This window comes from Esox lucius, chromosome 7, assembly GCF_011004845.1.
Source record: "Esox lucius isolate fEsoLuc1 chromosome 7, fEsoLuc1.pri, whole genome shotgun sequence".
Lineage (NCBI taxonomy): Eukaryota > Metazoa > Chordata > Actinopteri > Esociformes > Esocidae > Esox > Esox lucius.
The window spans coordinates 45468861-45485950 of record NC_047575.1 but is presented as its reverse complement, the minus strand read 5'-3'; the positions used below and the strand labels follow the sequence as shown (position 1 = coordinate 45485950).

Genomic DNA, 17090 nt, shown 5'->3' with positions numbered 1-17090 from the left:
TGGATGCACCAATACATAACGTCCCAGAAGTTCTCATTTGGATTCAGGTCTGGGGAAAGTGAGGGCCAGTCAATGGCATCAATGCCTTCATTATCCAGGAACTGCCTACACACTCTGGCCACATTAGGCCGGGCATTGTCCTGCACCAGGAGGAACCCAGGGCCCACTGCACCAGCATAAGATCTGAGGATGGGTCTGAGGATTTCATCCTGGTACCTGACAGCAGTCAGGGTACCGTTAGCTAGCACATGGAGGTCTGTGCGACCCTCCAAGGATATGCCTCCCCAGACCATCATCATGCTGGATGATGTTACAGGCAGCATAACATTCACCACAGCGTCTCCAGACTCACGTCTGTCACGTGTGCTTGGTGTGAACCTGCTCTCCTCTGTGAAGAGAACGTGGCACCAATGGTGGACCTGCCAATTCTGGTGTTCTCTGGCGATCGCCAATCGAGCTGCACGGTGCTGGGCTGTGAGCACAGGTCCCACTAGAGGATGTTGGGCCCTCATCTCACCCTCATGGAGTCTGTTTCTGACAGTTTGGCAAAACTAAAGAAAAATCGGTCAGGAAGCATAAGCAGAGAGCAATTGTCTGCGTCCACCACCTGCAAAACCATTCCCTTTTTGGGGGTTGTCTTGCTGTTGCCTCTCCAGTGCACCTGTTGTCACTTTCATTTGCACCAAAACAAGTGACACTGATTCACAATAACTTACGCTTCCCTGAAGTTTAATTGACTTGGTGTTATGATTACGTGTTCTCTTAAAGTTGAGCAGTGTACATCATTATTATTTTTTTTAAACGATTGAAATAAAATTCCTGAGCATTCAGGGACTTTAAATACAGCAACAGACGATGGTGGTTGTGTCAGAGAGGGCAGCAGATCCATCCCAGAGAGACTAGTTGTGAATTGGGACAGGCTAGCCTAGAGCAAAAGTGATTGATAAGAGTTAAGAGGCTCAGTAAATAAGATGCTCTCCATGTGCCCTGGGCCCCAAAGCTCAGTCATATATTCTGCCGTCCACAGGGCATCTCATGTGATCTGCTGGGAACCTCAAAGTGGAAATCAATGTTGATCAATGGGGCTGTGCTCCTGTCGACCTTGTTGGCTTCTCCCTGACACCCCTGGGACAAGACGCAGACTTACATTTGAGGTTTTTTGGCTGATGAGGAGACAGGCAGGTGGAACGGCAGGAAGGCACACAGAGACCGCTACCATTCCAACGGGTAATGGCCAGAGAGACGCGGCGAGGGACCCCCTGGAAGACCCAGGGGGGATATAGACAGACATACCAGCAGCTTGCTAATGGCTTCAGAGCCCGACTCAGTGGAAACCTCAACAATAAAAAGCTGATAGCTCAAATTGCTTTCCATTTAAAGGAACAGTGGAAGTATACGAGCGCTCCGTTTAGGAGAGGAGCTGATGGAAGGGCTTATGGGCACACAGGCATCCACTCGGATCTATGCGTCCACAGTCGGCGCCATCATGGGGGGGGGGGTGGAATTTGTCACAGAAAGAATCCTCCGGAAATCTATCTAAGTGAGAAGCTCGGCCACGCTGGTCGTGAAACAGGATACTGAAGCTTCGGTTGGTGATCTCCAGGTTCCACAGGTTAATTCTCAGGTCGTCTGTGGACATGTACGTCTCGTAGTCGCTGTTCACGGAGATGGAGTTGATGTGGTAGGTGTGGGCGTTGGAGAACACACGCCTGGGCGTCGCCTCCACCATCAGGTCCATGGGCTGCAGCACGGGCACCTGTCACAAACAGAGGGACAGGGGGGTGAGAGGAAGACCGAGCGAGGCAACAAGGGACAGGGGGTGAGAGGAAGACCGAGCGAGGCAACAAGGGACAGGGAGACAGGAGGGAGTGAAGAAAGGGTTGACATCAAATCCAACATATTACACATCCAGCGTCTTGGCGCAGTGTTTCAGTATGATCCTGAGACCGTGAGAGTGATTTAGGAGAGAGCTTCTGCAGACAACCATAATGGGGACCCCCGTGTTCTTACAGGAAGTAGAGACCTTTAACATTGACAGATCTGAGCGTGGGCCTCCAGGCATCCGAGGCAGAGACTCAGACCCCCCCCCACCCCACTGTGAGGGGCCTCGTCTGCCACACACTTCACGGGCCCGTTCCTCTGCAAACGTTCCAGATTTCGCCTGACATGCTCCTCCGAAACAGAGAGTGATGTCATGCCAACTCAGCGGAAACAGCGGGAGGTCACATGATCATTAGCGCTCCATGTGAAGACCCCCATTCAAAGAACATTAGGGCTCTGCGATTGATGGTGACTGCTTGAGGAACGTGTGGCTGTTAACAAGCTCCAGTCTCTTTGAACATGCAAACCGACAAAGACACTGTGATGGCGAGAGACGGTGTGCGGCGAGCGTGGTAACGGTCCGCGTCTGACCCTGGCTACTCCTTCGTCTCCCTACTTTGTGCTGTGTCATGGTGTCTATCTCGGTGATTCCCCTGGCCGGGAAGACGGGCAGTAAAAGCACAGGACTGGTAAACGGTAACACCTAACAGAGCTGCTGTACGGTACATACAGGAGGAAATGTAGCTTCCAGTCCCCTACCAGGAAACATCCCCCCCACTGTCGCTAGCACTCTCACACACCACACAAACACTCACACATATACACTCTCGTCTGTGCTAAGTGACCAATGCCCCTCCAGCCTTTCTCCCCATGGATACACACACACACCCAGACAGACTGATCACTCGCATTGCTCTCACACACACACCCACACAGTACGCACATTTCACACTTGGAATGAGATTTTTACAGTTGTCAGCCACAATCCCCTGTAATGTTCTGCTGCCTGAGTGGTAGATGTAGAGAACAAAGGTTAGTAATAGATGAGTGATAAAACAATAGTGAGTGATAATGGTATAGAACAGTAATGAGTAAATAGTGACAGAGGTAGAGAATAGTAGTGACTCATAGCGACAGAGGTAGGGAACAGTAGTGACTGCTAGAGGTAGGGAACATTAGTGACTGATAGTGTTAGAGGTAGGGAACAGTAGTGACTGGTAGTGATAGAGGTATGGAACAGTAGTGACTGGTAGTGATAGAGGTATGGAACAGTAGTGACTGGTAGTGATAGAGGTAGGTATAAGTAGTGGCTGATAGTGATAGAGGTAGGGAGAATTAGTGGCTGATAGAGGTAGGGAACAGTAGTGACTGGTAGAGGTAGAGAACAGTAGTGACTGATAGAGATAGAGGTAGAGAACAGTAGTGACTGATAGTGATAGAGGTAGGGAACAGTGGTGAATAACAGAGCAGCTGGTGACAGGGGAATGGGACATGTCTACTCTAGTGTGGGCTTGCTAGGCTGACCATTATAGGGTGTCTGTCTGAAAGAGGATACAAACCATCTGTCGACACCCTCCGCCACTACAAGCCCACACACACACGCACGCACACACACACACACACACAGCAGCGCCAAACTGTGACAGGTGGAGGCAGATCATGCAGCAGAGACTGCTGAGGTCATTAACTCGTTCAGAAACGTCTGACTCTCAGATGAGGCAGATGAGGCAGCGCTGAGAGGAGCTGCTGGGGTCAAGAGTAATTACTCTGTAGAAAGAGCTGGGCATGAATCAAGCCGTGCGGGTGATTATGGTCTCCCCATTAGGAGATGTTTAGCAAAACTACCTTTAACACTCAGTCTCCTCACAGATGGCTGTCATGGGGCTTCCCAATCGTCCAAAGAATCTGAAAAACAGCCAGCGGGACCAATCACATCTAGATTCCAGAGTGACTGATAGCCTGTAGGCCCAATCATCTATGAGTATTGGAGTCTCCAGACCTAGCTGAGCATTTCATCTCCATTCCCAGGTAAAGTATATTGAGATAAATTCTTTTTTGAATGTCACAAACAACATTCAACGCCTGAATCTCTGGATCACCGTAGACCACCTGAAATTCAAACTCAATAAAAAAGCACCGAATACAACCAAATCATTTCCCAACAGAATCTCAGCTCACGTAAAATGAATGTACAAGCTGAGCTGAGCCGAACAAACCCAAGTTTGCAGTAAACACCAATAATTTCAGTAGCCCCAGGACAACTGCTGTTATTCTGGACAAACATTAAGCATTTCCAATTGATATTCAAAGTACTGCCTGATGCATTTCGATACAAGGCCATATGGAGCTGAAAGACTCTACTGTAAGTGACCAGTCCTGGGACACTGTCAGTGCCCCTCTCCTGACAGCTTTTTCCCATTCCGTGATGTTTCACAATTCCATCTCTCAAGTGTAATGTGATTTCTATTGATTGCCAAATGCTGCGTTGTGTAAGGGTCAATTTGGACCCCGGAGTGGAAAATGAGAGCATCATGAGAGAGGGATGATTGCTGCGAGCCAAGGGTCGAAATATTGATACAGTTTCTGCACCACTCGCTCCTCTCCTTAATCAATATGATATATACTGAGGAGGAGTGACGGACGACTCTCTGGGCTCTCTGAGTTCATGAACAAAGGAAACTAGGTCGTTTTTTTCTCACTTTCTTATAGTGGATAAGAAAAAGGACACAATCCTATTGATGTGGTCCTAACAGTTTCAGTGTCTTTCTACCATTGCACTGCATCGTGAGAATGAAGAAAATATTTGTGTGTTTAAAAACAGACCAGACCTCTGCACCCGATCTAATTCAGAGCTGTTACAAATATTTACCATGGAACTCGTGTTCATCTGTGGTGATGGGGACGACATTTGAACTCATACTGAACCCTGGGTCAAAGCTGACTTTGACAGATGGGTCAACCCTGAACCTGGTTAATGTTCAGTTAGTCTGCAGCATGGACTTTTGGTGACCCCCCCACATCCCCCAAGACCAGGACATGATTTACCCAACCCCCACACAAAAAGCCACGTGCATTTGGCAAAGATATGAAACCAGGCCGCTTCTTGAATCCTCCCCGTGGGGCCGGGGTAGAGGAGGACGCCTCGGCAGCCAGGAGAACCCTTTATGGCACAGGTGGTGACACCGGTTGGGGATGGGGAAGGTGGCTTGGAGGAGGTGTCATGGGGGAGGTGGTGTGGGGAGTGAATATGGGGGAGGTGGTGAGGGGTGGTAGGTGGCATGGGGGAGGTGGTATAGGAGAGGTGGCATGGAGGAGTTGCTATTGTTACCCGCAGGGCTGTGATGGTACTGGGGTCTCGGATCCTTCCATCCTCGTCCTTCAAGTTGTAACCCTCCGGTCTCTTGTCCCGTTCACTGATCTTCCAAAGCTTCACTGTTTTATCTGCAAACAGGAGAGGCGGAGAGAGGAGGAGAGAGCAGGAGGAGAGAGGGATGAGTAACAGAGGTCTTTGGGCAGGCTTAAGGACAGGTTGTGCTTTGCCGGCCTGTGTGGAGGAGATAGCTGCGTGTACTGAGCGATGGAGGACTCAGCAGTGTGATGCCATACTGTTGGAACCAGGCCCGAGCTCAGAGTTTGGCAGGAACAGATAGCAGATATATCAGCTGAGATCAATAGCCTCCAATTAACCTGATGAAAGCATCCTGCTGCCAGCGTGTCCCAGTGATGTGTCCAAAGATTGCACTCCAGTCCCAGAGTCTGTCTGCTGATGCAAGTTCCCCATTTAATACAGTGTGTTCAGTGAAAGACGAAAGCAAGGGCACAGCAGTAAAGGTCAGTGGAGTGAGTGATGAATCTGTGAATGTAACCTGAGGAGAGCCACTTCCTGGCCGTGGTGGCGCTCGACAAAAGGTTTTTCCATAAAAAAGCTGCCTGGCTGAAGTCAACGGGACGTTCAACGCAATGGGTGATGTAATGGAGGTAACGGGGACCATTGACAAACATTAGCATTGACTAGCACAGTGAACAGACAGAGAACGTCACAGAGAAGTAGCGCTAAGTCAGGTTTAACGTTCTCAACTGGGTGATAAGACTGGCTCGTGTTCCCAAATGTCACCGGGAGTAGCAGGACGACTTGCCATTGGTGGAGAGAAGGAAGTAGGCGGCGTTCTGTTGAGGCAGCCAGCGGATCTTGTTGATCTTCTCCTCGATCTCCAGGCTCTTCAGATAGTCAAACTCGGGCTCATGGCTCTGGAAGGTGCTGTAGACATTATACTCTCCTCTCCGGTGGGGCTGGTTCTTACTCTGAAACAACAACGACACGTCTTGGGTTTATGGAAGAACATCCACGGAGAAACACACAGAATATCCATGCCGCACAGAACACCTGAAATGTGTGTGTAAAGGTCAAATATATGTGAAATAAAAAAATATTAGCAAAACACAATATATTTCCTGTACACAAGTATAAATACATTTCCAAATGTCAATAATTAAAATACATTTCCAAATGTATCATTGTACATTATTTGGAAGATCTGTTTATTTTTCACACACATCCTAAAATACATTTCTCCCCTGTATGGGTAAAAATGTCCTAGAATTATTCCACTGTTCAGATGGACTGAAACAGTTAAATTAGAATGCTGACGGGAACACAAAGGGGGGTAGAATGTGAATCAGGGAGGATCGTCCCATTTCCACTGAATCCGTTTAAGAGACCACAACCATGGACAGTTGCACAGCAGCAGATGTGTCAATGACCTGGTTTCAAGGCTGCGTACTGGAGGGGGGTTGTCAAAAAACAAACAGCCACAAAACAATGCATGGCACTGCGGCGCATGGAGCAGTCAGTCTGATCCCTCGCCGGCGTCCCGCGGGTCGACATAACTGCTGACATGGCGCCGTCATTTTGCGCCCGTGCGGTATTTTCCAGTGAGCAGAAATTGGGGAGATCAGGCAGAATAGGGTTAAACCTATTGTACAGCTGTCAGGATGTATAGCCAGGGCGTTGGAGATAGCTCAATAGCCCCGGAAGACTAGCCCCAGCTTAGTCCACGCGGCAGGTAGGTCTCACCTCGGGAAGCTTCAGAATCAATAGAGCCAAATCAGATGGCCACACGAGGAGGGGTGGGTATTAATGGAAACAGATTTGCCCTCTACGGGGGTGAAGACGGGGAAGGGAAAGGGGGAGGAGGGGCGGGGCAGGGCAGGGCGAGCGGGGAGGTAGCTCCTCTGGAGTGGAGATTAGTGGATGCTACAGAGCGCCTTCCAATCTGCTGGAAGGGAAAAGAAAGGAACCGGAGACGGAATGGAAAGGCAAGGGGGGGGGGTTCCTGCCGTTCCTGACATTCATATTTATTTCCCAGCCAGACATAAGACTCAGACAGTGTCTAGTCCTTTCATCCTGCTTCCATAGGCGGAGCTAGGCTTCCCAGAGCGGCCTTTAATCCCTCCACAGAACCCCCTACAACCACTACATTAACATCCACTGCATTCTGACACCGTAACTGGTACTACACAGAAACCCCGCGGGATATAACCATGACGGCATCTGTGAACGGGAATGAACGTGGTGATGTTAATTATTAAGAGATGCATACACTTGGTTCATAAATGGCAGGTTGGTTTTGTTCGCAATTTCAATATAACGAAGACAGGATACTGGTTTAACGTCCTGCCGGAAAGATGGCACCGTTCACAGGGCTTCTGCCTGATGTCGAATGTGGAGCATCTTGAAAGGTGCGTGAGTCACGAGAATGCCAGGATGTGAGAGACATGTGAGATGTGATGAGTTTCAGGGCCGGTCCATTCGGGGCTGGTCTCACCTCTTGCTCTCTCTGGAACACCACCACTCTCCCTCCCTTGTCCCCCGTCGCCAGCAGCTCTCCTGTTGGGTTGAACTCAACCGTTGATATGATGTCAGCTGGAATGAAAAGGAATGGACAGGGAGAAGACCACACGTCACTTCACCAAAAGACACAACAATACTGTGCCTTACTGACCTACTGGGGGAACACATGAGTCACATTCTGGTTCTTTTTCTTGATTGATTACTGTGAAATCTATTTCCGAGACCCAGATAATAGAACCCCCAAAATATCATAATGATATACATAACATACTCTATGTACAGAAATGTTTGCAAAAGTTTGCATAAATACAGTATATATATATATATATATGGACTCTACGAGCACCAGGGACACCCAGGTGTTAAATGAAATCAGTGCCTGGCTTGAAACAGGGCAAGAGACAGAGTGAAACATTTAACCCCTCATTCTTAAACGGATCAACTTCCATGATCCTAAAGCCTCTGAACGCCTGTTCACTCCCCGGCCCGATGGCCCGCTCAGATGGCATGTCCGCGAATCGGATCGATTATGCTGCGCTTCAAGCCGGCCCGTCTCAGGGCCGATGAAAGGCCAGCGGAACCTGCAGTCTCTCACAATGCTCATACCCCTCGGCTAGCCAAGCTCCATCAGTTCCACCCACCTGCCCTCCACCCCCTCATCCCCACACTGTCTGTCACCACCCGATTCATATGCAAAACCCTTTCACGGATCTTCCCAACACACACACACACACACTCACACATCTACAATAACATGGCACGGTTGACCTGTAGAATTATACACAGACAGCCTGCTGTTTCTCTGTGGCAGGGAAGCATTCACAGTAGATTTCCACAACTCAATCACACGCGATCAGAAACAAATTACATTTTTGCTTCCATACATGGCGCCCTCGGAGCGCGCTATTCAGTGGTTGACAATTAAATTGCATTACAAAGAGCCCCCGCAAACCACCGCCCTCTCTACAATATTAAAGATGGTAGATAAATGCTCAAACTCATGTTCACATACAGGGGTGGAAGATAGTGTCAGTCTTTATGGACCACAACAGTGCGGCAAATGCATCAAACTGTCAAAAAAGGTCCTAAACGACAGTTGGTACACCTCTGAGTTACATCCACGCAGTACACCAAAGAAAAGCACACAAAAGAGAACACAAAAACACATATCGATGTATAGGACGCAAACATCTCATTTAGCGTCACTGTCGGTTGCGCAAAACCCAAGCTATGTCGAAGGACTCTGACTACATTGTCTGCCTTGTAGTGTGATGAGGACTGTAATGCACAGTGGACATTTGTATTTTTTACCAAAGTAACAACACAATGGTGGTGGTCGAAGACTTAAGTAACTGAGAGCAGGTTATCAAAAAGGATCGTTTTTTTGTATTTTTGGGGGTTTTAAGAAATGTATTGTTTTCATGACTTCCCCTATTGTCGAAGTTGTAAGGAGAATCTGTGTACTACTATAGCCAGCCGCAAACTGTGTTTTTGTGTGATCAATTGCACATACCTGGACCTACAGTATGTTGTGGACTGACCTTCTTCAGAGTCCCCACAGAATTAGTCATTAGTACGTTAATAGGACCACAGTGAGTGTTCCCTTCTTTCTGTAAAGGGAAGATTTTGTAAGCCGTGGTTTGAACAGAATTGCGTTTAGCTCCAACAGACTAACCCTCCACGTATCCAAACAGCCAACAAAATAAACAACATTGGACAGTGGTAAGTAACCTTTGTATTTATCAGTTGTTGGGCTTTCCACCATACCACAAAGAGGAGCAAAACAACCAACAGCCCTCCTGCCTCATCCCGGACGATTCCTTCACCATGTGCCCTATTGGTAGTCCTTCACAACCTTCCTAGATACTTACAGAAAATTCAATTCTCTGTTTGCTTTTCAGTATGTTCGTCTTCAGCACAGCAATCGGTTGGATTAGACTGAGGCGAGCTAGTTGACGTCCCAGTTCTGATGTGGTTCTCTACCCGGCTCTGCTAGCTTAATCAACTAAACTGATAAAACATTGGAAGAGCCCCAGCAGTCAACCTGTAAAATAATCTTTCTTTGCTTTCAGATCTGCTGGCTAAGGTCTAGTGTTTTAGTTGTATTCTGTGGATTCATACTTAGTCTTAGATTGTTGGTATTAGATTCCCTTAAACTAGGCAAGGCTAAATACCCAGCTGGCTAAAAAAAAGAACATGCCACTTTAGTAATTTAGCAGACACTCTTATTCAGATAAACTAAAATAAGCAATTAGGGTTAACAGTCTTGCTCAACGTCAGAATGCCAGATTCTCCCCTGGTTGGATCTGGGATTGGATCTAGGAATCTTCTGGTTTCTGGTTGAATGCTCTAACCAATAAGCTGTAAGCCGGCCTACTAGCTTCCTAGCCTGCTGGCTAAGATGGCAACACATTTTTTGATTACCGGTTACCTAGATGGTGTTACGTAGGGTATTTTTAAATGTTTATTCACATGTGGTTCAGTGTTTAGGGAAAAGGCTTATAAACAGTCTAGTTGATAGAAACCTTGCAAGCTGAATAACAACAATACATTTAATTAGATTTTTTTTAATTAAAACCGGTGGTCAGGAGTGCACACGTTTTGGTTCAGTGTGATATTTCTGTGCCCGAGTATGCACTATACTGAAGTAGCTGGCTGCCAAGAATCTCTTTATGATTATACGAAAAGCTTCTAGTAAAAATAATATTGTTATTTCACCCTACATAGTCACAAAGGAAGTTAGGACTATTTCACCCTACATAGAAAAAAAAGGAAGTTAGCACTATTTTCACCCTGCATAGTCACAAAGGAAGTTAGGACTATTTCACCCTACATAGTCACAAAGGAAGTTAGGACTATTTCACCCTACATAGTCACAAAGGAAGTTAGGACTATTTCACCCTACATAGTCACAAAGGAAGTTAGGACTATTTCACCCTACATAGTCACAAAGGAAGTTAGGACTATTTCACCCTACATAGAAAAAAAAGGAAGTTAGCACTATTTTCACCCTGCATAGTCACAAAGGAAGTTAGGACTATTTCACCCTACATAGTCACAAAGGAAGTTAGGACTATTTCACCCTACATAGTCACAAAGGAAGTTAGGACTATTTCACACTACATAGTCACAAAGGAAGTTAGGACTATTTCACACTACATAGAAAAAAAAGGAAGTTAGCACTATTTTCACCCTGCATAGTCACAAAGGAAGTTAGGACTATTTCACACTACGTAGACAAAATTAAGTTAGGACTATTTCAACCTCTATAGACTCTAAGGCAAGTAAGACTATTTCTCCCTACTTATTCACATAGGTAAGTTTGAATATTTCACCCTAAATAGTCACAAAGGTGTGTGGGACTACATCTCCCTACATAGCCACCAAGGAAAGCAGAAGAGCTGGGAGCAGCAAGGAGCTGTGACATTATGGAGGAGCTTAGTGGTGGATACTCTCCTCTGTATGTCTGCATGGGAAGTCTGTCAATCGGTCTACCTGCTTGTCTGGCTGTCTGTGTAGATATCTGTATCGCTACAGACCAATAAAGCTCAATGTGTCCATTAACAGACTCTCAAGGGTGTTAGATTCCCCCCTCCCCAGCTCTCGACTCATCGTTCAAATTGCCAACCTCGAAGAAGACAAAGAGCGTGTGTTATTGTGTCTACAACTGGGTGTTTGCGCCGTTCCAGCCAGCTGAGGGGATCTGCGTCTTAACCGAGGAGTGGTGTGTCTTTTGTGCAAAAGCCTCCTCTGCACAAACACCCGGTTCAACCACCGTCTCCTCCTCTACCCGTAGGGGTCCTCCTCTGTGCCCGTCTCCTCCTCTACCCGTAGGGGTCCTCCTCTGTGCCCGTCTCCTCCTCTACCCCTACGGGTCCTCCTCTGTGCCCGTCTCCTCCTCTACGACTACGTGCCCATCACCCCCAAACAAGAATAGCCTGATGCCCTTAACACCCCCGCATGTCGACTGAACACACCACACACTGATTCAGGTCAGGACATCCAGAGCCGAGATGTGCCAGGTAGAATGTCTGCCTCTAGCAGTGAACTCAACATGCATGCCAAGAATAGAATTGTTTTAGTGGGGTTTTTTTTGTGCTGTCGATCGTGATTTTCCCTCAAGCGGTTGGTTTACAATCGATTCCTACCTTTGACACGTCTTCCGTGGTCCTCCTCTAGCAGATGCATCGGTTTCAGAGGCTGTGCCTGGTTACACTGTTGCTATGCAATCCTCTCAGAAATAATGGTACATAATACTCCGCTTGGTCGGCTGTGACGTGAGTCCTCATTTGCAGGTATACTTGTTTTGTTCGAGCGTCTCTTCAGCACTTTAATACACAAATCCTTTGCGTGCACGTACAAATACACACATAGCCTCTCGCTCTCTTTCACACACACACACACACACACACACACACACGTTTTACCACACCCGCAAGCAAACACGGAGCTAAACCGGCTTGGTCCTGATTTGAATAATGAACATTGAACCAAGCAAACAAACAAGACATGGTTTTTTAATTATTATTATTTTTCCTGGAGAAGCGTGGCAGAAAGAGAGGATGACAGAACGAGAAAAGAGAGTTTTGAGTATCCAAAACAGACAAAGAGAACATGAAAGAGAAAAACTGAGTTAAAAAGAGTGAGTGACGAAGAGAAGGAATGAGAGAGAGAGCAAGGCAGGGAGTGACGAAGAGAAGGAATGAGAGAGAGACAGAGTCTAGAGAGAAACGGGCAGACTAAAAGAGACAGACAGACAGAGAGAGAAGAATGGGTTGGGATATTTTCTAGTTCTCTTCTGTGTTGTGTATGTGGGAGCAGAATTTAAGGTTTCTATGACGACCCCATCCAAGACTAGCAGGGAGAAGCCTGGGAGCACTTTGTTCTCAGGCTTTGAACTGGCATCAGCACACTGCATCTTCCCCCCCCCCCCCGTAATCAACCCCCTCCTGTCACACATACACAGCGAACACACTGGAACAGAATCATGCATGTTGTCAGCAGTGCTGTAAATCCAGCGTTTCATTTGGAGCGCGCCTGCCGTTCTTACATGATCATGAGACCGACGCCTGAGTGACGGCCAGGAGACCTTGTTTACTTCCCTGTTCATGAGTGGACATGTTACACAACAGGCCCCATCGGTAAATGACGTAGAATCCAACAGGCTCAATTAAAAAGGAGAGAACAATGTGCTCATCCACATATAAGCAGTCAATGGTTTTCCTGGCCAGGACTGCTTTGTCTGTTTCTATCTACAGTTTCTCTGTGTTTTTCTTTAACCAGTAGGTAACCAGGAACAGCCCACTGTGACAACATTTCTTTTGTATGGGAAACCAGGCCAAGAAGGGGACTGGAATAAACCCAACATGGAATAAAATCTCTATTCTGAATGCTGTCTGACTGATAGTCATATAAAACTGTGTACACAAGTATGACATCACATGTTCTAATGATGTTGTTAATGAGTTTATATTAGCAGAAAGGCATCTTGGGGGTTTGGTGTGGTATACTGTTAGTATGTTGTACATGGCCAGGAGGTGAAATGTTTAATCTGGAGGCGCCGGGGGGCACAAAGTGCTGTATGCATGCACTCTGTCTCTATGATTGTACGCCATTGCCAATCCCGCTACATGGCTAGTCAGTACATATTGGTCACACAATAACTGGATAGTACATCTCTGTAACACTATATGACTATTCAGTACATATCAGTCACACAATAACTGGATAGTACATCTCTTCCACACTATATTCCTATTCAGTATGTCTTCCACACTATATGACCATTCGGTATGTCTTCCACACTAAATGACCATTCAGTACAGCTCTATCACACTATATGGCTATAGAGTACATCTCTGTCACACTATGACTGCACAGCTCTGGAAAAAATTAAGAGATCACTGCACCGTTTTCATTCTTTTCTAAAAAAAAGTCGAAAAGGAAGGTTTTGAGTGAGGAACAGAAGGGTTAAAATTAAGAGACCACTGCAAATTGAACGCTTCTGTTCCTCGCTCAAAACTTTTTCTTTACAACTTTTTTGGAAAGGAAAGAAGAAGGAGCAGTGGTCTCTTAATCTTTTCCGGAGCTGTGTAGTAAATCTCTATCCATCACCGTATGACCTATACAAGACCCCTATGGGCCAGGAACGAGAGCTACCTCACAGCGAGGATAAAGTAGCACACTGAGGCCTGATGCCTTGGTCCAGTAACGAGGAAGACCCCGGGGACAACACGGCGCTAAGAAACCAATATCAGATGACTGACGGACAGACAGACGGAGAGAGCGACAGACGGACAGTGGCCCAAGCTGTGTCACATTCATCACACGGGAACTAATAAACGGGGTTCATTCAACCTGTTACGATACGTTTGTCTGTACTAACCTCAGCCCCATACCCCACTAAGAGCTTTATTAAAAAGACACGCCCTGCTTTAACCGCAGCCAACACTGAAATATCTCTAGTCTGGTTCGGCGCGAGGTAGCAGGGAGTGTCCGACTGTTTCCAATTGGTCACAGATGTATTACCTCAGTGGCATTGGAACACACTGTTCCACACACAAATACATACACACACTAACCCAGACAGCTCACAGACACACACACACACACACACACAGCGCGTCCGAGCAGAGTGCCATGCCACATGCATTGATCAGGCTCAATGAAAGGGAGGTATATCAGGGAACACAAAGCACAGCAGAGTGTGCAGAGGGGTGATGGGGGGGGCAGGAATAATTATATCTAAATCATATTCACATTTCGGATCAAAACGGAATTCCAAATGATCTCTTCGAGTCGGGAAACATGCTGACCTAATTAGGCCCCAGGAGTATCCAATTTTCCAACTCCTTTTCCCGGCGTTTTCTTTCCTTATCATCAGACGAGAACATGGTAGGATAATTCCCCCCAACAAAGGGAATGGAAGAGAATTAAAGATTCAGAGGAAATGATGCGCCGGAGGGTGAAATGTTATCTTACTTTAATAACAACCAGTCTCTCTGGCTGCTTTCTGATCGTAGGTATAGCTGAGGACATATTACACCCCTTTTCAGTCCTGAAAAGTAAAATAAGGGCAAAGGAATTCATGGAAAAAATAAACGATTTGGTTTGTAGTCAATATCCTGGTGTGGTGTGTATGGTTGGTTCAGTTTATTGCTGTTAGCATTTTTCTGTGTTCTGTGTGTGTGTGTGTGTGTGTGTGTGTGTGTGTGTTGTGTGTGTGTGTGTGTGTGTGAGACGAGGCCATCAGGCTCTGGTGTAAATCGATAGGTGATAACTTGGCAGACACAGTGTGATATCAACGGACAATTCTTTTCTTCTATTATCAACCCATTACAAGTGTGTGTGTGTGTTTGTGTGAGGGAGAGCTCATTACTGTAGCTCCTCTGAACAGAGACTATTTCTGCTGCTTTGTTCTCTGATCATGGCCTGACAAGACCAACAAAGATGCCAGAAACCCAAACTACTACTAAGAAAGCCCCAGACAGGTCTTGTGCAGACAAAGAACTACAGCACAGAGCCATATTCAGGCTAAACTGGTTGCCTGTAAGATACATGAACAATAATGTAATTGACTAAAGCCAGGCATCAGGCTAATGAAATGTATTGACTCAGAAGTAGAGGTAAAACAGAAAAGCCTGTGTTGATGTGAGCCAATCGAGGAGTTCATTTGAACAGGACTAGCATTGAACATGAGCACGGTGAGCTCTGACTGATGTATCAACTCAACCGACACATTATCTTTTAGATTTCACTTCTCTTAAAAAAATCAAGCTAGGTGAGGCCATGTCGAGACAGAGAGAGTGAGGGATGGCAAAAAGAGAAGGACAGAGAGGAAAGAACAGAGGGACAGAGGGACAGAGGGAGAAAAACAGATAGAAACTGAGAATAAATCACAAAGCCAGCAGGGCCTTCAAGCGCAAAGGGTCAGAGGTCGTGGTGCTGCATGAGAGCCCAGACGCCCTGATAACACAAATCCATCTTGTGTAATAATGTTAGAGCGCCTCTGTGGAATGAGCCCAGAACCGGGTTCATCACTGCGCTCCGTCTATTTCTCTCACACACACATGCACGCACACACACACACACACATACGCACACTTCTTCAACCCAGGAAACGCAGCGCCGTAGAATGAATATCTGAGGTGCTGCGGTAGCGCGCCCTGCACTGGGCTGATTGTAAAAGAGATTGAATCCCTGAGTTTCCACCCCGCATATCGGCCTCAGATGGAGGGCTAAAATTAGAATGGAGGGGATGCAGATGGCCAGTCGATGTGGACCTGGGACACTGAAGTGGAGGCACAGAGGACAACAAGGACGACGCAGTGGAGGGATGAGGAGTTCTTCTTATTAAAGCCAGGAGGTGACATTTTTAATCTGGAGGTGCCGGGGGGGGGGGGGGGCACAAAGATGCTCACTGTGGGGGGGGGGCACAAAGATGCTCACTGTGACTTGGGAGAAAGAATCATTACCAACCAGGGATAAACATCACAGCTGCAATCATTCTCATGCTTGACACCCACCTCCCCTTGGCTTTACATTTAGGGTTGTTCTCGTGCCCAGACCCTGTGTGGTTTACATTAACACTCTGAATGACCATCGATGTGTTTACTGTGTTCAGGCTAGTGTTCAGGTAGTGCTCAGGCTAACATGCCTAACAGACTGGAACTAATAAACACTGTCCGTACAATCAGCTTTAAGGACCAGACAGGCTGGCGGGAATTGAGCCAGCTCTCAGGGAACACTGAGTTTCATGGACAGAGGGCAGACAGGAGACAGGACTCAGATGAACCAGCTGAGCTCTGACAGGCTGCATGCTGTACCTCCGCTCACAGCCAGAAGCATGGGTGAAGTTCCAGGCTAGGCTTGTCAATACAAAGTTCACACAATGTGAGATTCCACGCAGAGGCGGGGGGGGGGGGCATTTTCGACACCATGGCGGATTATTATTTGTCAGTAAAACAAGTTATAGACTGGCTGTAGATGAATAACATATCCATTTTAAAATATACATTAATAAAATGACAGTTTAGCAGTTCTGTAATGTGTTCCCTGAGCGGTCAGCTGAAATTCACCATGACTGTGTTTATTCTTTTTCACTTTGATGCTGCTATCATTAGTCCCCTCGTCACACCAAACGTGGAAGCTGGTTTCTTGTTGACCAGCGGAACCTGGTTTGTAATGCGGAACCTGGTGTGTAACGCGGAACCTGGTTTGTAATGCAGAACCTGGTTTGTAACACGGAACCTGGTTTGAAACACGGAACCTGGTTTGTAACGAGGAACCTGGTTTGTAACGCGGAACCTGGTTTGTAACGTGGAACCTGGTGTGTAACACAGAACCTGGTTTGTAATGCGGAACCTGGTTTGTAACGCAGAACCTGGTTTGTAACGAGGAACCTGGTTTGTAACGCGGA

The 17090-nt window shown here is 46.9% G+C and overlaps 1 protein-coding gene across 5 annotated transcripts in view; it reads right to left on the bottom strand.

The window, feature by feature from the left end:
• The window catches only part of ppp2r2bb (protein phosphatase 2, regulatory subunit B, beta b), a 71305-nt gene that overhangs the window by 3158 nt on the left and 51057 nt on the right, over window positions 1-17090 (bottom strand). For 4 of the 5 annotated variants that reach the window (XM_029120684.2, XM_029120685.2, XM_034293529.1 and 1 more), the window contains 4 exons: window positions 7647-7744; window positions 5958-6123; window positions 5150-5262; window positions 1579-1756 (listed from right to left, as the gene is read on the bottom strand). In XM_029120684.2, the coding sequence (XP_028976517.1) occupies window positions 1579-1756; window positions 5150-5262; window positions 5958-6123; window positions 7647-7744 (555 nt within the window). Of the gene's footprint in view, window positions 1-1578; window positions 1757-5149; window positions 5263-5957; window positions 6124-7646; window positions 7745-11820; window positions 12073-17090 lie in introns of those variants that run through there. The other variant, XM_034293528.1, reaches the window with a different exon arrangement.